At 39.2% G+C, this 24,934-nt stretch overlaps 1 protein-coding gene across 1 annotated transcript; it reads right to left on the reverse strand.

Moving 5' to 3' along the window:
- Nucleotides 1-11,859: 11,859 nt before the first annotated feature.
- Nucleotides 11,860-13,854, reverse strand: TCEAL6 (transcription elongation factor A like 6). The gene is given in 4 exon segments (XM_002831908.3): nucleotides 11,860-12,189; nucleotides 12,191-12,736; nucleotides 13,095-13,167; nucleotides 13,734-13,854. Coding segments are annotated over 2 exon segments (552 nt in total). The 5' UTR covers nucleotides 12,713-12,736; nucleotides 13,095-13,167; nucleotides 13,734-13,854; the 3' UTR covers nucleotides 11,860-12,159.
- Nucleotides 13,855-24,934: the final 11,080 nt, after the last annotated feature.

Here is a 24,934-nt window from a genome sequence, read left to right on the forward strand (position 1 = left end):
CAAGAGCATCTTTGAAGATTTCTGTGGGCCTGTGCTTTGTAGGCTGGAGATGATGGTGGAGAATGCTACAGTAGAATTGTCCTACCTCGTCTTAATATGAATTATGGAATCCCAGAGCGGTGGAAGCAGGTGACAGGGCTTAATTATCTGAGACAAGGTGAGTGGAACTACCACAATAAGCCACAGGAATTGAATGGTAATTAGTGAGTTTTTGGCCCACAGGGATTTGTGGTGATAGCTAATCAGAGCATTCTTTAAAATGAAATAATTGGGCAGCCTATTGGATGCTGCTTGACATATTCAGGCAGAAAAAAATTTCTAGGTCTGCAAGAAAGTCTAACTCAAACAGGGACAATTTGATTTCCTCTTTTCCTAATTGAATACCCTTGATTTCCTTCTCCTGCCTAATTGCCCTGGCCAGAACTTCCAACACTATGTTGAATAGAAGTGGTGAGAGAGGGCATCCCTGTATTGTGCCAGTTTTCAAAGGGAATGCTTCCAGTTTTTGCCCATTCAGTATGATATTGGCTGTGGGTTTGTCATAAATAGCTCTTATTATTTTGAGATACATCCCATCAATTCCTAATTTATTGAGAGTTTTTAGCATGAAGGGTTGTTGAATTTTGTCAAAGGCCTTTTCTGCATCTATTGAGATAATCATGTGGTTTTTGTCTTTGGTTCTGTTTATATGCTGGATTACATTTATTGATTTGCGTATATTGAACCAGCCTTGCATCCCAGGGATGAAGCCCACTTGATCATGGTGGATAAGCTTTTTGATGTGCTGCTGGATTCTGTTTGCCAGTATTTTATTGAGGATTTTTGCATCAATGTTTATCAAGGATATTGGTCTAAAATTCTCTTTTTTTGTTGTGTCTCTGCCAGGCTTTGGTATCAGGATGATGCTGGCCTCATAAAATGAGTTAGGGAGGATTCCCTCTTTTTCTATTGATTGGAATAGTTTCAGAAGGAATGGTACCAGCTCCTCCTTGTACCTCTGGTAGAATTCGGCTGTGAATCCATCTGGACCTGGACTTTTTTTGGTTGGTAAGCTATTGATTATTGCCACAATTTCAGCTCCTGTTATTGGTCTATTCAGAGATTCAACTTCTTCCTGGTTTAGTCTTGGGAGGGTGTATGTGTTGAGGAATTTATCCATTTCTTCTAGATTTTCTAGTTTATTTGCATAGAGGTGTTTGTAATATTCTCTGATGGTAGTTTGTATTTCTGTGGGATCGGTGGTGATATCCCCTTTATCATTTTTTATTGCATCTATTTGATTCTTCTCTCTTTTTTTCTTTATTAATCTTGCTAGCAGTCTATCAATTTTGTTGATCCTTTCAAAAAACCAGCTCCTGGATTCATTTATTTTTTGAAGGGTTTTTTGTGTCTCTATTTCCTTCAGTTCTGCTCTGATTTTAGTTATTTCTTGCCTTCTGCTAGCTTTTGAATGTGTTTGCTCTTGATAGTATATCTAGAAAACCCCATTGTCTCAGCCCAAAATCTCCTTAAGCTGATAAGCAACTTCAGCAAAGTCTCAGGATACAAAATCAATGTGCAAAAATCACAAGCATTCTTATACATCAATAACAGACAAACAGAGAGCCAAATCATGAGTGAACTCCCATTCACAATTGCTTCAAAGAGAATAAAATACCTAGGAATCCAACTTACAAGGGATGTGAAAGACCTCTTCAAGGAGAACTACAAACCACTGCTCAAGGAAATAAAAGAGGATACAAACAAATGGAAGAACATTCCATGCTCATGGGTAGGAAGAATCAATATCATGAAAATGGCCATCCTTCCCAAGGTAATTTACAGATTCAATGCCATCCCCATCAAGCTACCAATGACTTTCTTCACAGAATTAGAAAAAACTACTTTAAAGTTCATATGGAACCAAAAAAGAGCCCGCATCGCCAAGTCAATCCTAAGCCAAAAGAACAAAGCTGGAGGCATCACACTACCTGACTTCAAACTATACTACAAGGCTACAGTAACCAAAACAGCATGGTACTGGTACCAAAACAGAGATATAGATCAATGGAACAGAACAGAGCCGTCAGAAACAATGCCACACATCTACAAGTATCTGATCTTTGACAAACCTGACAAAAACAAGAAATGGGGAAAGGATTCCCTATTTAATAAACGGTGCTGGGAAAACTGGCTAGCCATATGTAGAAAGCTGAAACTGGATCCCTTCCTTACCCCTTATACAAAAATCAATTCAAGATGGATTAAAGACTTAAATGTTAGACCTAAAACCATAAAAACCATAGAAGAAAACCTAGGCATTACCATTCAGGACATAGGCATGGGCAAGGACTTCATGTCTAAAACACCAAAAGCAATGGCAACAAAAGCCAAAATTGACAAATGGGATCTAATTAAACTCAAGAGCTTCTGCACAGCAAAAGAAACTACCATCAGAGTGAACAGGCAACCTACAAAATGGGAGAAAATTTTCGCAACCTACTCATCTGACAAAGGGCTAATATCCAGAATCTACAATGAACTCCAACAAATTTACAAGAAAAAAACAAACAACCCCATCAAAAAGTGGGCGAAGGACATGAACAGACACTTCTCAAAAGAAGACATTTATGCAGCCAAAAAACACATGAAAAAATGCTCACCATCACTGGCCATCAGAGAAATGCAAATCAAAACCACAATGAGATACCATCTCACACCAGTTAGAATGGCAATCATTAAAAAGTCAGGAAACAACAGGTGCTGGAGAGGATGTGGAGAAATAGGAACACTTTTACACTGTTGGTGGGACTGTAAACTAGTTCAACCCTTGTGGAAGTCAGTGTGGCGATTCCTCAGGGATCTAGAACTAGAAATTCCATTCGACCCAGCCATCCCATTACTGGGTATATACCCAAAGGACTATAAATCATGCTGCTATAAAGACACATGCACACGTATGTTTATTGCGGCATTATTCACAACAGCAAAGACTTGGAACCAACCCAAATGTCCAACAATGATAGACTGGATTAAGAAAATGTGGCACATATACACCATGGAATACTATGCAGCCATAAAAAATGATGAGTTCACGTCCTTTGTAGGGACATGGATGAAATTGGAAATCATCATTCTCAGTAAACTATCACAAGAACAAAAAACCAAACACCGCATATTCTCACTCATAGGTGGGAATTGAACAATGAGAACACATGGACACAGGAAGGGGAACATCACACTCTGGGGACTGTTGTGGGGTGGGGGGCGGGGGGAGGGATAGCATTGGGAGATATACCTAATGCTAGATGACGAGTTGGTGGGTGCAGCGCACCAGCATGGCACATGTATACATATGTAACTTACCTGCACATTGCGCACATGTACCATAAAACCTAAAGTATAATAATAATAATAATAATAATAATAATAAAAGAAAAAAAAAAAAAAAAAGAAAGTCTAACTCAAGATGCCGTAGCATGTTTTCTAAACTTCTTACGCAACTGAGGGGAAGGAAGGGTACCTCCAAGGTATGATCTTGCAGCCACTGGTGTATACTGTGACTCTTACATCAAACCTTTCCCAGTGGGACCTACAGACACTTTTCAGAGTGACTTTGCACTAAGGAAAATAAAATACCAAAATCTTCTGGGAGTTATTAGCTAAAGGCTCAGGATTGAGGCTAATTTCTGGAGACCTCAAACTGTATCATAACAAATAATCAGATTGGGGAGCCTGTGAGATGCTTTGTAGAGGAAATAAGCCAATAACTGCTCTATATTTGGAAAGTAACTCCTGGGTGCTGGCTGGTACCCAACATCTGACTATGTTATTCCAAGTAACTATGCACCTAGAAATGTTATCATGAACTAGCCACTGTTTAATTCATCGAACCACATAACTAGAAATGCACAGCAGAATTCTGTTTTAAGATGAGAATTATACATAACTGACTGAATTTAAACATAACTAAAAGGCACAAGAAAACTACATAAGCAAGAAGTTCAGACTCTCAAGGTACTGTCTCCTACTGCTTGGCCACCTCCCTATCAACCCACATTTGTGGCCTAATGGAACTTTCCCTGTAACTAGAGAATAGAAAAGTATAGGTCTGTTTTATAGATGAATGTGCATGGCATGCTGGAACCCACTGGAAGAGAAAGGCTGCTGTACTACAATCTCACTCAGGAAAGACAGCAGCAGAGGGAAATCTTACTAATGGGCAGAAATTTCAATGACATAAATTTGCTCACTTGGCATGGAAAGAGAGACAGCCTGATTCATGAGCAATAGCACGTGAGTTGGCTGGCTTTTCAGGGACTTGGAAAGAACAAACTTGGAAAACTAGTGATGAGGAGGTTTAGTGGAGAAGTATGTTCATGAACTGTTCACAAGGTAAACAGAGTGCCAAAATATTTGTTTCTCAATTAAATCATCACCAGAGGGCATCTATTATGGAAGAAGTTCTTAATAATTAGGAGGACAAAAAAATAACGTTTTTAGAAATGGTAGATCACCTTGTTTCAGAGCAAACCCTTCCATGAAGAACTACTGGAAAAGTCGAACAGAAAACAAACAATCTGTTTGAAGACACTGGGGAGAAAACAAAGCACTGAAGACTTGTGTGACCAAAATTTTAAAGAGAAAATAATTCCACAGACATAAAACCTAGACTTGGTAGAACTTTTTTGCTTTGAGACATTTGTTGATAGGAAAGTTAAGGATATTAGGCTGAGAAGCAGTGAAGTTTTCAGCAGTTTTAAAAGGCTGGGACACAGAAATTGAAGTTCAGGTTCCAAGGGAGGAAGGGTCCTGGTATACGTCCTTGAATTTCAGTTGGTACCAGGTAACGTTATGCTCTAGAAATAAAGGTAAATGGAAAATAAACCTGTTTTCACAATATCTAAAGCCTAGCTTTAAATAAGGTCAGTCCCAACTTGAATTAAGATGATCTGTTTCTGTCCTAACTGGGGACCTCAGACCTACAGTATGTTGACTTAAAAATGACAAAATTTGTAAATTTAGAAAGGAGATTTTATTTTGTATAAAGAGTTACAGCCTTCAAGGTGGTCATTCTGACAGTCTGGGAAGCATAGCCTCTGGCAGAACCCGGAAACAGGCACTTCGAAGGAGAAAGGGGTAAGACAGGAATTTATGCTGGATAGGTTGGCTAAGCATACATATTCAACAGGTTATAGGAGGAGATATGAATGTAATTCAGTGAGTCCTAATGCATGTCTATTGAATGAACATCCATGTTATATATGAACCCCGTTCATGTTGGGGTGGAAACTTAACATTTAAATGTATTACAATTAGTCTCTGTAAGTCAAAAGGTAAAGCAGGGACATGAAGGCACTCAAGTTCTGGCCTCTGTAAACTGGCCTAGAACCAGTCCATGGTCAGTGGTCTTCTTATCAGGAGAAAGTTACTGAAATCAGTCTCTTGTCCAATCAAAGCTGTAGTTATGGCTTGTGGAACAGGGAGTCAGTTACTCTGTGTCTGGTAATGAGCTACAATTGTTTTAATATTGCTTATCTGAAGGCCAGTGTTTGTGTAGCTGTTAGACAAAAAGAAAAAACTTGTAGCCGTTAAAACATAGTTTATTCTTTAAGTCCAGACATGAATGACTTAACCCTTACCTGCCATGGCCTTAGGTCCTGTTTATAATTTTGTATCTTATTGCCACAAAGAGTCCATTCTATTAGCATTAATGATATATATTTTTACATTAATGATGGTCAGTTGTTTTGTCTAAATTGTAAAAGGGAGGGGGTATAATGAGGCGTGTCTGACCTAGCATCCTCTCACAGCCAGGAACTCAGTTTTTAAGGTTTCTCTGGAGTCCCCTTGGCCAAGAAGTGGTCTGTTCAGTCGGTGGGGGGCTTGAGATTTTATTTTTAGTTTACAATACAAGAAACTAAATTTTGACAAGAGGAATTAGCTTGGTAAGACATTATTTTTTGTCAAGATCCCCAGATACGAACTCAGTTTAGCTGACACCTTGATTTTAGCTTTGTGAGACACTGATTAAGGAATTCAGCTGTGAATTCCAAAGTTCTGACCTATAGAACTGTCAGATAATAAGTAGGTGTTATTTTAAGCTGCTACATTTGAAGTGATGTGTCACACAGTAACAGAATATTAATAAAAATTTTGGTACTGAAAGTAGTGAATGCCTAAATATATGAGAGTGGCTGGGGAAACCGGCAGTTGATGGAGGCTGGGAGAATTTTGAGGAACACGATGATGTTTATCCAACTGTCAGTAAAAACATATACCTTAAAGATTCTGCTGGTGAGGGGCCAGTAGTATGTGAGGAGGAAGTTGCTAGAAATTGGAGGAAAAACATCTTTATATTTAGTGGCATGGAAATCAGAGAAATAGTCTCCAACAGATATGTGGAAAGCCGAACTTGCAAGTGATGCACTGGGACATTTAGCTGTGGTGATTTCCAAGCAATGTTTTGAAGTGTAGCCTGGTTTCTTCCTGCTGCTTATAGCAAAAGGTGACGAGAAAGATATATTGATAGAATAGCTGTTAAACAAAAAGGAACTAAAACTTGAGGACTGGGAAATACCCACCCTACCCAAATGGAAAAATACACAAAATTAAGAGATTGCTTCTGAAAGTAGGACACAGAGAAAAAGCTGAGGATGTAGTTGTTACAGTCTGTCTCTGAAACCTTAGAAAAATAAGAAAGTCAGAGCACTCAGTCACACAAAGGTCATTTTCAAGAGATTGAAAGTATGACTCAAATATGCTCTCAATCAAACTAGACGGGCCAAGTCTAGAGGTCAGAGGCAGAGAAATCAGAGATTCAAAGCATAAGAAGGATTCAATGTGCTGCTGCTGCCTTAAAGCTGGAGGGTACCATGTGGCAAGGAATGAACGTAGCCTTTAGGAGCTGAAACCAGCCACGCTCAGCTACCTCAGCAAGAGACAAAAATAGAGAAAGATGATTTCAAAAATATCTGTCAATGTGAATTTTCTTCAATGGAGTAAAACCTACTGTAATTTATGTAAGACTCACCTCACAAGATTTTAAAGAAAATTATATCAGTAGAAACACTGCCAACTCTAAATGAAAGTGATGGAGTACAACATGCGAGAAGGTTGTGAGATCCCCAAAATTCTCTTCATAAGAAATGGTCTGATAAAACTACTCAGCTGAGAACACATGCTGCATCTAATGAAAAATTACTCAGATCGCAGAACCAAGAGCTCAGAGCACAGACCTGACAGTCCAGAGGACACATCCAAGAGCACAGAGAGTGAAGCTGAGTGCCACAAAGGATTTTTCCCAGGCCTTAAAACCTAATAAAGAATTTTTCTGAGCCAGTGACCTCTTTTTATCTTCCATTTTACCCGCTTTTGTCTATAACTGTTATCCTGTGCTTGTCACATCATCATAGGTTGGGAATTTTATGGGCAAATAATTTGTCTCCTCAGTTTTACAGATCCGCAGATGGGATGAAATGTCTTCAGGAGCTTTACTTAATGGATTATGCCCAAGATCCTCATCCACATCTGGTTTATATAATTTAGATGATGACATGTTTATTTTTGAGCTCATGCTGTAATGGGATGAGATTTTGGCGAATCTTGGGAGAAGTTGACAGTATTTTTACATTTGATAGGGAAATAAATTTGGGGTACCTGAAGACAGACTATGGTAGGCAGAATTCTAAGATGGTTCCCACAAGTTACCAGGCCACAGTGTATTATACATATCTTCTTCCAGTTACTCAATCCAATGCTAATCTATGTGTTGCTGTGAACAGATATAATTAGGTTCCCAGATCAGTTGATCATAACATAGGGAGACAATCTGGGTGAGCCTAACCTAATCACATCATCCCTTTAGATAAGGGTCTAGAGTCAGAGACAGAAAAGTCACAGGTTAGGAGCTTTAGAAAGAATCAATGTGCAGTTACACAGTGAAGATTGGAGGGGTTCACATCATAAGGAATGCAAATAGCCTCTAGGAGCTGAAAATGGCTTGCCTGACAGCCAGGGAAAAAAAAAAAAAAAAACAAAACAAAAAAAAAACAAACTGGGACCACAGTCCTACAGCTGCAAGGAAGCAAATTCTGAAAACAACATGAAAGAACTTGGATGTATATTTCCCCCCAGAACCTCCAATGAGAACTCAGTCTGGCTGAAATTTTGAATCTTCCTCAAGACATCCAGGACCTCTAAAATCGTCCCCATCATTAATTGTCCAAATAATTCTCTTCAAGTCCCTGACCAGCCGATTGCTGGTTTTAGTCATTGCTCATGAGGCAGGGTAGATCCATACCTCCAACCATTAAGAGTTCTATACAAAATGGACAATCATATGATTCACTCAAAATCGTACCCCAAATCCCAGCATGTCTTTTTTCTACTATTCTGGGTTATCCCTGAGTGGGACTATAATAAGGCAGCCATCCACTTGTACCTACTATCAATATACCAGGAAGATACAACCAGGAACAGATACATTGTTTCATATCTCTTTTTCTAACTGGTCACAAGGATGAAGAATTCACCAAGATGCCATATATGATACATGTTGGTTGAGAGAGAGGCAATGAGTCTGATCAAACTGCACATGAAATTTACTTGTGCCTTCTTTGTTTACTCAGGTCTGATCTTGTAAAGCCATTTGCAATTAATGGTTGAAAGCTGATGTCCACACAAAACTTTATTATTCAACAGAGTAGACAGCAACACATTCATTAAGAGTAGCTTGTTAGTATGGAAAATTAATACCTCATGGTCAGGTGTTAAGTCTCTACTGGGTTTGATAGCAAGCCAGGAGCAGATTCTCAAATGTAGACTAGTTGCCAAGAAAAGAGGGAATGATTTTGCTTAAAAAACCCTAGAGGCATATATTTTAATTCTACTACTGGGGCTTTCTAAAACTCCATGGAACCTCTCTTTCTAGCGTGGACACAATACAATTGGATCTGCAGGGTCATGAGGCTGAAGTGTCAGAGAAGCTCGCACTACAGTCTGGAACTACTGTAGATCTTTTTCTTGCTCTGCATACCACTTAAAACTGGAAACCATATGGAGTCCAAGAACAAAATCAGTATGATACATATTGTCTCTAAAATCTAAGATCTTAATTCCTTCAAGCTAAGTATAGTAAGATCATCTGCAGGTATGTGCTTAACTGCTACCCATCTAGGGCAGCTTACCACCCATGATTTCCCACTATGGCATTTCTTCTGTTCCTTTGTGAGGCTGTGCTCCTGTGGCATATACAGAACCCTCCACTGGGTTTTTTGTTTGTTTGTTTGTTTGTTTTTGTTTTGTTTTGTTTTAAATGGCACGATCTCAGCTCACTGCAACCTCCACCTCCCGGGTTCAAGCAATTCTCCTGCCTCAGCCTCCAAAGTAGCTGGGATTATGGGCACCCACCACCACACACAGCTATTTTTTTTTTTTTTTTTGTATTTTTAATAGAGACGGGGTTTCACTATGTTGGCCAAGCTGGTCTCAGACTCCTGACCTCAGGTGATTCACCCGCCTCGGCCTCTGAAAGTGCTGGGATTACAGGCATGAGCCACTTCACCCAGCCCTGGGTCTTTTTATAGCACAGATTCCACAGTTGTTTAGTTTCACTTTGCAGAGCCTGTCTTCCAGGGGCTAAGAAGTTTCACCCCTTACAGTGCGGGAGCTCTCCTTGGTGCTGCTGAATACGTGTTCTTTAGTAAGTGAAGCTTTTACTGTGAACTATATATAGTGAACTAATATCTCTGCTGATATTCTGTTATATATAGAAGGTCCTATACAGCCTGTAAGGCCCATTACTCCTCAGTACTTTGGAGAATGTAAGTAAATCCTGTTAGACAATTTAAGTTATTTCTCCAAAGTTATTTAGGTAGACACGGGCTAAACTTGGAGTCTCAGTCATTATTATTTACATTTTTATTAAGTGCTTACTACTTGTCAGTTACTTGTGTTGGGCACTAGAAATACAAATATAAAATGGACATGCCACGCTTTGAGATGCAGAATCCAGTGCAGTCTTTCTCAATTTTTTTGCTGCAGCCCACAGTCAGAAATTTATTTTCATCATAACTCATGGTGCACACACATACATACATACATACATACATACATAACTGAAACACAAATTTCGCAAAAAATATTCACTGTAGTTACAATGCTATTTGATATTTTCTGTTTGGCTGTATTCAATTCTATTCTATCCTATTTCATTTTTTAAAAATTACCTATCTTGACCCATTGAATTGATTTCAAGATCTACTTTTCATGGGGGAAGGACAACTTCATTTTGAAAAACATGGGCTTGTTTAATAATCTGTGATGTGAGTCTTATATAGCACATATATTTATATTTTTAGGCACATATTTTATGTAAAGTTGGCAGTGGGGAGCCTGAAGGGGCTCTTTCTAGGTGTTTCTCAAACTTCAATGTGCATAGGAATCTTCTTGGGATCTTGTTAAAATGAAGATGCTAACTCATTAGGTCTGAGGCAAGACCTGAAATTCTGCATTTCTAATTAGTTCCCCAGGTGATGACTATGCAGCTTGTTCATGGACCACAACACGTTCATTACAAAGGATTTAAAACTGAAATGTATTGATGGGTGTGCTGACCTGCTAAAGTGTTACCTGACAAGTTTCCTGAGAGTGAACTCAGCAGAGAAAAGAGCATCTGCAGACAAGATATTAACCCACAAGAACAGCACAACCACTATCATGCAGGTATTTTTTCCTGGCCTAGCCTGCAATATCTGAGTTTTGTGAGGACAATATTTATGTATGCAAAACAAACAAATAAGGAATACACATAAATGATCATTTTGGCAAAAAAGAATTTGGAAGATATTAATGAGAGGCCCAAGCAGCACCAAGGTGATATCCATGTGTACCTGGTTACTGTAAGTATAAAGTGGAGAGAGGGCTTTATCCACTTCTACGGGGGTCATGGGTTGGTGGACATTGCTCACCAGTGACTCCAGAGAAAATGACAGGGCTTTGACACCATAAATCCTCTATCAGTAAAGGGTGCAGGACCCAGGAAAAAGGGCATAGTGCCCAGCAGATATGGCAGTATCCAGGAGAGAGTGGCGTCTACTTCTTAGCTGCCTGAAAATACTCCTAGACATGGTGAGAACTCCCTCATCCCTCCTCCGTGTGTCTGATTCCATCGACTTTCCTGCCACTGTATGGGAATAGTTTAGGAACCATTCCTCCCCTGAGTGCCTGGTGGGGACCAGGTCACAACACAGCTCACATACTTAATATCTCATCTGATCCACCACGCAGTCCTGTGAGGCAAGTATTATCCTTATTTTACAAATGACAAGATTGACTCTTACAGCAATAGATCTGTTAGAATTTCCAGGTTGATTCCTTTAGCTTTTAGTCCCAGAGATAATATGAATTTTACCTGTCATCTTATGTTCTGATAACAGGAATTCTAAGTGTCTTTATTGCCTTCGTAAGCTCACCGAACAGTTCAATTTCTTAGTATGTATTGTTTTCAGCTTTTATTCATTTTTTAGTATGACAAATATTTAGTATTATATTTTAGTATGAGTCTGAGTATGCAGACCCAGCACTCATGTTAGAGGACCCAGGAACATGATAGAGGACCCAGCAACAGTGCCCACTGACCTGGCTAGACCTAGGGAAGACATAAGGATGTGCACAGCAGCAGAGGAATGTCATGGAGGTACATACAAGAGGTGGTAGGACTCATTTTTGAATACAGGTGAGACCTATTCTTGGCTACCCTTCAGGAATAACCATTGCCTGCTTTTTAGTGTACATGCTTTCAGAGTTTTCTTTGCGCAGAGATGTATTATACAAACATTTACATTTTTATAAAAATTGGCTGATACTGTATATGCGGTTCTGCAAACTGTTCTTTATTTATTCATTTTTTACAATGTGTCATGAACATCTTTTCCACGCACATGGGTGAAAATTCTCTACTAAAATATAGAGCGCTGTAGTTGGGTCAAAAGGCTGCTGGTAACGAGATTGACATCTAAAGCAAAAATATCAGCTTAAGGTTAAAGCATTGGGCCTGGCAAATATCTACCAGGGAAAGCAGGGTTGACAATAATCTCATCAGAGAAGTCAGAATGGAAGGCCAAAGGCATTAAAGGTATGGGATATCGTGTAAGCCTCTTTGGCCCCTACCTCCACCCCTCACTCCCCTGACACCCCGTTGTCCCCTGGGGGCGAATGGATCCTGTACATCTCTTTGCATCCAATGAAAACCACCCATTTTCTGTTTTTTCCTTAGCTCCTCCTGAGCCCTTGACACATCTCCACATTCTCTCATCATCTCCTCACTGCTCAGATGCCTTTCCTGTAAGTCCTCCTGAGTGTCCTTGGGGGAATCGTCGGTCCCCCTGTCTGTTTTTCTTTTTGCTTTCCGGGGCACATAATCTCCAGCCGGGCGCTTTTCGGCGGCCCGTGGCTGGCTCTCTGGCTTTGCCTGGGAGGCTGGCTTGCCCTCGCCTTGTGGCTTGCCCTCACCTTCGGACCTGCCCTGCTTTTCCTGGCTTCCCTCATCTTCCAGTTGTCCCTCATCACCTGGCTCTCCCTTATCCTTTCGCTTTCCCTCGCATTCTGTCTTCCCCTCCGCGTCTGGCTTTTCTTCCTCGTCTGACTTTCCTTCATCATCAGGCTCTATTTCATCTTCTGGCTTTCCCTCGTTTTCCAGGTTTCCTTCATTTTTATTGTAGGGTTTTTCCATGTCGAGATTTCTCTTTTTCCTGTCCTGGGGGATGACAGTGGAGGGAAGAGGAGACAAAGAGGAGACATGGGAGACTGAGGGCCTGGGGTGGAATGCAGGTCTGGATAGTAATTGCATCTCACTCCTGGTGAGGGTTCCCCTAAGCTGGCCGGGCCTCCAAGAGGGCCTTCTGCCCACCACGTAGCCCACCACTCCTCCCACACACGTGAGCCAGCCATACCCTGGCAGACCCTGCCACCTTCTCTGAACTGATTCAGCCTGGTAAGGTGTGTGTTCACGTGGGTGGGGGTATGTGCAGGGGTCCCAATTTGGCCTTGGCCAGGCCCTCCACACTCTCAACCCTTGTGGGCCCCTGTCCATGCAGCCCCCTGCTTTCACAGACCTGCGGGGATTCTGGACAGGTTGCTCTTCCTTTGCAGGCCTCCAAGAGCGCTGGGAACAACAGACGCGCAGACCTGCGGACAGACAGGAGACAGGGGTAGGGGCTGCGTGCTCCTCGGGCTCACAGGAACTCCGTTTCCTTTTCTGAGTCCAGGCCCTGCTCACCCAATGTTTTCCTCCCCTACCTCCCCCGCACCCCAGCCGCCATTTCTTTCCAGGCCTCGGGCACCAAACCAGGATGCTTTCCAAACTGCGTTTGTCTCTTTGTGCCCTTCTCCCGGAGGCAACCTGTCTCGGCGCCACCCCGTTTTTGCGGAGGTCAGATGTTTCCATGGGAGCGGATTGTGAGAGGGGGTTATTTCCAGAATAAGTCTATGTTTCACTGTCGCACTGCAGGGTCGCTACCCCCACCCCCCCATTTCCAGCACTAAAATGGATGGAGGGCTCAGTGCAAGGGGCGTCGAGAAGGCGGGCCAGGTTCTCTTCGGGGTGCTCCCTCCCCTGCCCCCGCCCCGGCCCGCTCCGCATCCCCCGCCTCCCCAATCTACCGGATCCCTTCTCCGCCCCCTCCCCAATCCTATTGCCAGCCCCCTCCACCCCTGTCCCAGGGTCCGCCGGCATCGCACGCCTTCACACTGACCTGCGGGTACCCAGGACAGGCCTGTGCCTCCTCCGGCTCGCGGAAGCCCGCTTGCTGCTCCCCCGCCGCCTGGGCAGCTCAGACAGCTGATTCTGCGCGGGCGCCTGGACCGGACCGCAGGGCGGGCGGGCGGGCGCGGGGGCTGGTGCCCACGTAGGCGCCTGGTCACTCACGTGAGCACCGCGTCACGGGAGCTAGGCCACGACCACCCCCTTCCCGCCCACCTCACCATCCATCCCCGAGGGACCGGGAGGTTGCTGAAGGTGGGAGAGGGTGTGTGTAACAAAGGAATGGGGGTCATCAAGAAGAAGAGGAGGAGGGGTGGCTTTCTGATCCCAGGTGCTTTACCTGGCGCAGCTCACAGCATCCTCGCAAGGTATCTCTCTCTAATGCCCATTATCGCCAGGTGTGACAGCTGATCAGAGAGGGTACCCGACTTTGCCAAGAGCGCTTAGCCCCAGAACTCCACAGCCCGCTTTCAATACCTTGAGTGGCAGTGTTCCTGGGGTTGTGTCCTGGGCCTCCTCTCTCCTCAGTCCTCAAGTTGTCTCTCCCTGTGTGATCTCATTCATTTCCAGTAAACACCGATGACCCCCAGATCTACATCTCCAGGCTGTTCCCTTCTCCGTGTCTCATATCAGCTTTGCCAACTGTTTATTGGACATCACCGCCTGAGTATCCCTGAGGGACACGGTACGTAAAAACCCTGTACCACAAATTGATTTCAAAAGCCCATGTACCCCAGATTGATTTACCAACTTCCTTCTTATAATCTCCATTGGCCTTTCTCCACACTTGAAAGTTACCTTCGAACAGTTGACCAGTTTTCATAGAAAGAGAATGTCAGACAGCTAGGAAAGAAAGCATTCAAACGTTTTTAATATGAACTGTAGATCCACAAATTCATCATAACCCTTGGTTCACAACATGCTCTTCTCACTGACCACTGCTCCCTCCCCTGCTTTCCCCTCTTTCCCCCCACTGTTTACTTTCATTCCATTGTTTTTCTCTTTCACATTTGTGAAACCACCACTAAACCCAAAGAACTAGAAAATTGCTAATAACTGTTTACTTTCCTTCCATTGTTTTTCTCTTTCACATTTGTGAAACCACCACTGAACCCAAAGAACTAGAAAATTGCTAATATTCTTCTCACTACAGTGTAGTGTCATATATTTGGGTTTTGACAAGATGTTTATAACATGTTTTTGTTTGGATCTCTTTCAGATTATCCTGTTTGGAGTGTATTGAACTTCTTGGATACATAGATTGGTGTCTTTCCTCAAGTTTGAGTAATTTGCAGTCATTTTTCTTTTGAAAATTCTTTCTTCCCTATTCTATTTCTCTTCTTGTTGAACCCCCATCATGCATAAGTGTGCTCTGTTCATTTTTCACATTACTTTTATTTTTCTGCTCCTCGGACTGAATAATCTCAATTGACCTATTTTAAGTTCACTGATTCTTTTGCCTGCTCAAACCTACTGTTGTACCCCTCTAGTGACTTTTAGTTATTGTACTTTTCAAATACAGAATTTCTATTTATTTTATAATTTCTACATCTCTTTGTATTTTTACATCTTTACTGATATTGTGTATTTGCTGAGACATTCTTCTCTTTTTCTTTAGTCCTTTGTTTATGATTTCCTTTAGTTTTTCGAGCATATATAAGACAGTTCATTAAAAATATTTTCTAGTTATTCTAATACATGGGCTTCTTCATGATAGTATCTAATTATTTCTTTCCTGTGTATGGGCTATGTTTTCTTATTTCCTTATATGCCTCACAAAGTTTTGTTGAAATCTGTATATTTTGATTCTAATATGTTGACTCTGGAAATTAGATTCTCCCTCTTCCTTGGGTTTTGTTGTTACTCTCTTGTGGGTTATTGTTTACTTATTTAGTGACTTTTTAAACTATTTTAGCAAATTATGTATTCTTTGTCATGTGTAGCCACTAAAGTCTGTGTTTTATTAGCTTATTAATCAGCTGGTGTTTGAATGCCGTTACTCTAAGTATCTAAAGCCAACAAAAGAAAAACAATAAATAAAAAAATACTTTCCTGGCCTTGTGCAGTGGCTCACACCTGTAATCCCAGCAGCTGGGGAGGCCGAGGCAGGTGGATCACCTGGGCTCAGGAGTTCAAGACCACCCAGGGCAACATGGTGAAACCCCGTCTCTACTAAAAATACAAAAAAATTAACCAGGTGTGGTGGCACACGCCTCTAGTCCCAGCTACTTGGGAGGCTGAGACAGGAGAATCACTTGAGCCCCAGAGGTGAAGGTTGCAGTGAGCCGATATCGTGCCACTGTACTCCAGCTTGGGCTAGAGAGTGAGGCTCCATCTCAAAAAAAAAAAAAAAAAAAAAAAACAACAAAAAAAAAACTTTCCCAGTCTTTGCAGATGAACTCTGAGTTGGAGTACTTTTTTAATGCTTTACATTTTTCTTATGCAGAGCCTGAAGCTCAAATTCAATGAAGTTGAATGCTTGCATTTTCTCTAGTCTTTTCTGAGTATGTGTCCCACCCTTGGCATACACATGGCCTTCTTGATTTTCCAGTATATATAAAACGTTTTTTTAAATGCTTGTTCTTCCACATATCTTGTTTCCCAAACTCTTCCTTCTCAGGCTTCTCGGTCTGTTCATTGCTTGTTCTGAGTGTTGTCCTTTGCTCCAGACTTCTTTGGCCAATAACTGTGATTTTAAATGCTTCTGGCAAAAGCCAACTGGAGAGCCAATGCAGCCCAAGCCCTGGGAGTCCTCCCAGTCTGGTGTGATGAAAGAAGCCTCAGTGATGAAAGTGCTGCCAGGCAGGCTGATAGCCATACCACACGTCTATGAGAATACGGTCCGAATTCCTACCACTGGTACTAGCTATCTAAACCAGGATAGTGGGCTATCATCAACAGATCACTGCCAATCTGGGGCACAGAGAATGGTAGATAGGCAATTGAAAATTTCTTTCTTACAACAAATTAGCAGCTTTTATTCTTCACCAAATTTTCCTCTCATTGTTATAATTTTTTGACTGGATTCCAGAGTTCTGAGAAAGCTGATGACAGTTTTTGCCAGCTCACTAATTGCTCATTATTGAGTTCCAGAGTTCCATACACTACCATTTTTAATGATGTTACTTGTGTTTCTATTTATTTTTAAGTCAATTGGGTAGGTTGTGTCTTTTTTGGAATTCGTCCTGTTCATCTACCTTGTCTCATTTTATTGTCATGCGTTGTTAATAGTATTATCTTATAATTTTTTTTATATATCTGTAGAGTTGCTAATGATGACGCCTTTTTTATTCCTGATTTTAATAGTTTCAGTCTTCATCATTTTTTTATTGGTGAGTGTAGCTAAAGTTTTGTCAGGTTGTTTTTATATATATTTTCAAAGAACAAACTTTTAGTTTCGTTGATGTTCTATTCTGTAATTCATTTATTTCCACTCTAGTGGTTACTATTCCCTTCCTTCTGATTTCTTTGATTTAAGTTGCTCTTCTTTCTGTAGCTTTTTAAGATGAAAGTTTACTGATATGGGATTTTTATCTTTTCAAAGTAAACATTTACAGTTACACGTTTCCATCTAAATGCTGCTTAACTATATTCCATAACTTTTGATGTGTTCTGGTTTTTTTTTTTGTTTTTAAAAGTATTTTCCAATTTCTCTCATGATATTTCAGGTTGAATTGAAGTATATTGTTTAATTTCCACATATTTGCAGGGTTTTTGAATTTCTTTATGTTGTTGATTACAAATTTAATTCCATTATGATCATGGAATATTATTTTTATAATTTCTATACTTTTAAGTGTATGTAGGATTTTATTGTTTATTATGTAGTCTTTCCAGGAAAATGGTCCATGGGTGCTTGACAAGAATGTGTATGCTTATGCTGTTTGGAGTGTTCTATACAAGTCTGTTATTCCAGTTGGTTTTGTAGTTTTGTTTAAGTCTTCTTTTTCCTTGTTGATATTCTTATTTGTTTCATTTATTTTTGAATGTGTGGTTTTGAAGTCTCCAATTACTATTGTTAAATTGTCTTTATTTTCTTCTAATTTTTTCCTTCTATTCTGTAAGTTTTTGCTTTATGTATTTTGGAAATCTGTTTTATGTTCATATATGTTTATAATTTTTGTGTAGTCCTGATGGATAGGACTTGTTATATAACACGTTTTTATTCTACGATAACATTTTTTGTCTTAATGTCTTTTTCATCTGACTCTTTTGGTTATTCTTTGCATAGTATATATTTTCCGTCCTTTCACATTAATTTTATTTGCTTATTTAAATATATTCTCTTTTAGATAGTGTATAGTTGGATCATGCTTTTTTTTTTACCCATTCTGCTACTTTCTGCCTTTTGACTGAAGTGTTTAATCAACTTATATTTAATGCAATAATGATAAGGTAATTTTACATCTGCCGTTTTGCTATTTGTTTTCCATTTGTTGTGTATTTTTGTTCCTCTATTTCACCACTATTGAATTACTTTTAAAAGGATATTTTTTGGCCTACCATTTTAATTCTCCTTTTTCTTGTACAAACTTTTTGAATAATTTTCTTAGTGTAGTTGGCCTAGGGATTAAAATTAGTATATTAATTTAAAACAAGTGAATTTGTATCAATTCTGACTTAATTTTAATGGGATGCAAAACTTTATCTCCATTTCCTCTTTCCTCCTTTGTGATTTAGGAAGAGTGTCATAGAAATTACATCTTAGCCATTATATCTGTTTTGTAATTATTGTTTCATCAAGTTTTCTTTCTAATCTAATAAGAGGGAAATGAGTTACAGACAAATATACGTTTATAACTATTTGTATTTATTTCCTATTGTTGCTGTAACAATTACCACAAACTTAGTAGCTTAAAATAGGAAAAACTTATTCTTTTACAATGCTAGAAGTAAGAAATTAAAATGCCTTCATGGGGTTTTAACCAGAGTCAGCAGATATCCACTGCCTTATTTTTTTCAACTTCTGGAGCTGAATTTCTTGTATTCCTTGGCTTACGTCCCCTTCATTCATCTTAAAAGCCAGCAGCATAATATCTTCAAATGTCTCTCTGCTTCCATCATCACATACCTTTCTTTCTCCTTTGTGTCAAATTTCCCTGTGTCTCCTTATAAGAACACTTGTGATTGCATTTAGGGCCCACCTAGATAATTCAGGACAATTAAGACACTTAATAACATCTCAAGATACATAATAACATCTTCAAAGTCTCTTTTTGGCATAAAAGGTAACATTCACAGGTTCCAGGGGTTTGGACATGCATAACTTTTGGAAACCCACTATTCTGTCTACCACACTGTCTTTTATATTTACCTATTTAGTTACCTTACTAGTGTTCTTTATTTCTTCATGTGGATTCATGTTACCATCTAGTGTTTTCTAATTTCAGCATGAAGGACTCATTGGTATTTATTGTAGGACAGTGCTGCTGGTTAAAAATTACTCACTGTTTGTTATTTGAGAGTGTCTTAATTTATCCTTGAAGTTTTAAGGAGAGTTTCCAGACTAAGAAGTGTTAGTTAAGTCTTTTTCCTTCAACTTTCTGAAAATGTCATCTTACTGTCTTCTGGCCTCCATGATTTCTGATAAAAAGTCAGCTGTAGATTCATGTTTTCCATCAAGTTCAAAAAGTATTTTGTCATTATTTCTTCAAATACATTTTCCTGAAACTTTTCTTTTTCCCCTCTTTATGGAATTCCCTTCGTGCCTATGCTTGTATGCTTGATGGTGTACCATGGTTCTCTAATATCTCTATATTTTTCTCCATTTTTCTTTGTTTTTTTGTTCCTTATACTCATAATCTTCATTTACCTATCCTCAAGCTCACTGATTCTTTCTTCGTTCACTTCAAACCCATTATTGAGCTGCTCTAACAAGTTTTTCATTACAGTTGTTTTCTGCTCAATGGAGAAAAGGTAGTCTTTTCCACAAATGGTACTGGAAAAGTTGGATATTCTCATGCAAAAGAATGAAGTTGTACTATTATCTCATATCATTTATAAAAATTAACTAAAAGTTGATCAAAGACCTTAATGTAAAATCTAAAACTATGAAAACCTTAGAGAAAAATAGGAGAAAGCTTGATGACATTGGTCTTGGCTGTTGCTTCTTCAATATGACACACAAAGTATAGGCAACAAAAAATAGAAATTGATCAATATTTAACACTTTTGTGCATCACAGGACAGTGTCAAGAAAATGAAAATGCAACTTACAGGACAAAAGGAAATATTTGCAGGTCTATATCTGAAGAGGGATTAAAATCCAGAACATATTTTAAAACTTTCATAAGTCAGTGACCACAACAAAAAACCACATAGAACCCAATTTAAGAATGGGGAAATAAATTGAATCAACATTTCTCCAAAGATATACAAGTGGCCAATAAGCACATGAAAAGATGCCCAACATCACTAATCATTAAGGAAATGTAAATCAGAAACCCAGTGAGATACCACTTCATGCCCATTAGGATCATTGTTATCAAAAAAAAAATAAGCGTTGGTGAGTGCTACGGTCTAAGTTTGTTCCCACCAAAATATATGTTGATATTTCATCCCCATTGTGGTGGTGTTGGGACATGAGGCCTAATGGTGGATGTCTGGATCATGGGGATGGATCACTCATGAATGGCTTGGTGCTGCTCTGGAGGTAGTTAGTGAGTTTACACTCTGATGAGACTGGATTAGTTATCACTGGAATGGGTTAGTTCCCTGGAAAGTGGGTTGTTGTAAAGCCAGGACACCCCTTGTGTTTTATCTCTTTGCACATCTCTGCTTTCCCTTTGAACTTCTCTGCAATGTTTTGATCTAATTCATGGCTTGCAATAGAGGAAGAGCAGATGTGGGTGCCATGCTTCTTATATTTCCCAGCCCACAGAACCACGAGCTAAATAAACCTCTTTTCTTTATAAATTACCCATCCTCAGGTATTCTGTTTTAGCAACACAAAAAGGACTAAGGCAAGTAGGGTGTGGAGAAATTAGAACCCTCACACACTGCTGGTGGGAATGTAAAATTATACAGCCACCAGGGAAAACATTATGGCCTTTCTTCAAAAAATTAACATAAAATCACTATATTTCATTTCTGGGTATATGCCAAAAATAATAGAAAGCAGGCTCTGGAACAGGTATTTATACACCCGTGTTCCTAGCAGTATTATCAACAGTAGCTAAAGGTGGAAGTAAGTCAAGTGTACATCAAGAGATGAATAGATAAACAATATGTTATATGTACATACAAAAGAATATTAGTCAGCTTTAGAAAGGAATAAAATTCTGCTACATGCTAAAAAATTAGTGAACCTTAAAAACATTATACTAGGTGAAAGAAGCTGGACATCAAAGGGCACATACTGTATGATTCCATTTATATGAGATACCTAGAAAAGTCAAATTCATATAGACAGAAAGTAGAACAGTGGTTACCAGGGGACACAGGGAGAGGAAAATGGGGACTAGGAAGTTATTGTTTATGAGTACAGGGTTTCAGTTTGTAATGACACAAAATTTCTGGAGATGAATGCCGGTGATGATTCTAAAACAGAATGAATGTACTTAATACCAATAAATTGTACATTTACAAATGGCTAAGGTGTAAACTTTATATTATGTATATTTTTCCACAATTAAAAATATCTAAAAACTTAACTATTTTAAAGTGAACAATGCAATGACATTTACCACATTCACAGTGTTGTGCAACTACCACCTCTATCTAGTTCCAAACCATTTCCATCACCCCAAAGTAAAACCCCTCACCCACAAAGCAGTTTTTGATCGTTACTGTCTCCCCTAGTCCTTGATAACCACCAATATGTGTTATATTTTCTATCAGTCTACTAGCACTGCTATAACAAAATGCCACAGACTGGGTGGTTTAAATAGTAGAAGTTTATTTTTCACAGCTCTGGAGGCTGGAAGTTCAAGATCATGGTGTCAGCAGGCTTGGTTTCTCCTGAGGCCTTTCTTTTTGGCTTGCTGATGGCTGCCTTTGCTCTTCGTCTCATCTTCTATTTTAATTTACGTTTTTAGTTGAGAAGTAAAAATTGTATATATTTATGGTGCACAAAATGATGTTTTGATACATTTATACATTGTGGAAGTACTGAATTAAGCAATATAACACATGCATTAACTCACATACTAATCAATTTTTGTGGTGAGAACACTTAAAGTCTACTCTCCTAGCAATTTCAAGTAGACAATATTATGTTATTAACTATAGTCACCATGGTATAACTGATTTAGTGAACATATTCCTTTCTAACTGAAATTCCTTGAAGTTCCTTGAACTTTATTTACAGTCTTGCTTTACTTTGCAGAAGATTTAATATTTTTTACATGGTGAATGTCAATCTTTCCCTTTATGATTTAATGTTTTAAAATTTTTATTTTAGTTTTTTAAATTATTTTTTGTGCCCATATACATCTTCTCCTTGCTGCTCCTTTCCCTGAATTTGGGCAAACATTTATATTTTATTTTAGTTATTTTATTGGTTTGTTTTTTAACATAATCTGGATAAAAATGTATGCACAAGTGGTCCACAAACTCTAATGTGCATCAGAATCACCTAAAGATTGTTAACAATGTAGCTACCTGAGCACCATTGCCAAAGAGTGGATTTTGGATGGTGCCAGAATTATGTATTTTAAACAAGCTCCAAGTGGAATTCTGAAGTATTTGATAGGCTAGCAAAGCTGGACGAACACTGGCAAATATTTTCTTAAAAGGATGTTTTTGTGATTTGGGGGTATAATTCCTCCCCTAGGGTATTTCTTTCACAAGATATAAATTCTACATAAACAAATTAACCTGCTTAGGGTAACACAATCAGGGATAGTACAGAGAAAATAAGCCAAAGATATTTTAGCCACAACTTTCACTCACTTCTCAACTCTACTCTACATCAGAATCACCACGGGATCTTTCACACTAAGGATCTGTTGGTCTCACTTTTAATGAGTCTGACTCAGCTGGTTGGAATTGGGTACTGAGCTCCACTTTAAAGTATCCTCAGGTATTTCAAATCTGAAGCAAGGATTGAGAACATATGCACTAAAGACAATAGCATTAAAAAATAAAAGTAGTTGTCTCTTTAAGAAGGGCACCGTCTGATGGGGAAATAATGCCTGATGTATATAGATTAATTAAATTCTATGTAGTGTTTTCACAGGTCTCAGATCTACCAATCAACCAACCACCCATTTCTATAAAATATAAGGTGGGGAGAGGGGTGTCTGAGATTGACTAAAGCTGGGGCCTCCACTTTAATTTATGTAAGTCCAGAGATGTCTGATTAACTAGGGTACAGTGAGTATGGACTGAAACACATTTTTTTCTGAAGTTTTAGCCAGTTTTTCAGGCAATTTTGATGCATCTGGTCTATATAGCACATGCTGATAAACACTGACATATATAATGTTATGATAAGTGCATTTTTTTTGGAAATTGGCGTACAATGTTTCTTCTGCTGTGTTCCTTTTTAATTGCAAGCTACAGTCTGTAGGGAAAAGAAGCACTTGCCCATAAATAATCAGAAGCAACCCTGGGTCCAGATTGCAGGATTCAACTCAGCTATAATTAACTGTTGTGCCCTACAACTTATCAGGCCCTGTACTAAACACTAAGGGTACCAGTATAAATCAGACAAAATATTTATTGTGAGAAGGGCACAGTTTAGTGGGGAACAGTGATGACTGTGAACAATGTTTTAAAATTGGGATTCACCTACCAGATCCCCGGTTCCTGCCATTATTTCCCATCAATCTGTAATTACGGTTTATTTGGCACAGCAAATCTCAAAGCAAAGGAAGAGGGAAACGTATCTGGATCCGTGTAAGTTAGTGTAGACTACTGGGGACTCCTGAGGTCAGGGTGGTGTGAACCAGAACAGTCTTGGGAACATAAAATTATCCCTACAACTCCTATGTATGTGCAGAATGAAACCTGTAGCAGTGTCTGCACAGAAAATTGATAGTCAAGGAGACTAAGCTATATTCATCAGAGGATGGAAGAGATAGTCCAATTCTGAACACACTATCATGAGTGTCACTCAAATTTGTCTGGGAGAAGGGGATGAGGAAGGAAGTGGGAGAAAACCATAAAGGGCTGTTTGCATTTATAAGCAGTGTTGGTGAAGTATCTGCCTGGTTTAAGTATAACTCTAAAGCAGGGAGGGACACTCTATACATTTTTGAAAAGGCAAAATGGGGATTCAGATTACTGAAGGTTCCAGAGAAATCGGTGGGTCTTTGTCATCTTTAGGAGTCCAGTACATCTGCAGTGGTAGAAGCCAGTGGAGGAAGCAAAACGCAAGAGAAGAGGAAGATGTGCCTAATAGTTATGGCATTATGCAGAAAAGAAAGCCAGAGTAGCAGATGAATAGAAAAGCATTTACAGTTGAGCATCCCTAATCCAAAAATCCAAAATCGAAGTGCTCCAAAATCCAAGGCTTTTTGAACATGACATGATGCTACAAATGGAAAATTCCACACCTGACTTCATATACACAAACTTTGCTTCACACGCAAAATTATTTAAAATATTGTATAAAATTACCTTCAGGCTATGTGTTTGAGGTGTATATAAAATTAAATAAATTTCATGTTTAGAGTTGGGTTTCATCCTCAAGATAGCTCATTATGTACATGCAAATACTTCAAAAACTGAAAAAAAAAAACAACCCAGAAATCTGAAATACTTCTAGTCCCAAGCATTTCGGATAATGGATTTTGAACCTGTACTCACCTGGAAATCAACTGGACTTGCTGATAGGCACTCTCCTTGGAATCTTCCCTAAAAATGAAGGGCACCTGGAGGGCTGGAGCCTTGCATGTATAAATAGAGCGGGACACAGAGCTCAGTCATTACCTCATTTGATTCCCACAGCAGCCGTCTAAGACATTTATAATGTAACGTATCTGTAATTATCAGGTACATGTTTCTAAATGAGAGATCCATAGGTAATATAAGATTTATATGTCTTTAAACTGTGTTTCAAGTGTTTATTAATTGCCCCCATTTCCTATATAAGTTGATTGGTAAGTTCCTTGCTTCTTACTTTTTTTTTTCCTGAAACATAGGAAACACATGTATTCATTTTGGAAAAGTGAGAAAAAGCAGATAACTAAGAAAAAAATAAAGAAATTTAAAAGTACCAGTAACTATACAACATAGAAAAAGCACATT

Source organism: Pongo abelii, chromosome X (genome assembly GCF_028885655.2).
Source record: "Pongo abelii isolate AG06213 chromosome X, NHGRI_mPonAbe1-v2.0_pri, whole genome shotgun sequence".
NCBI lineage: Eukaryota > Metazoa > Chordata > Mammalia > Primates > Hominidae > Pongo > Pongo abelii.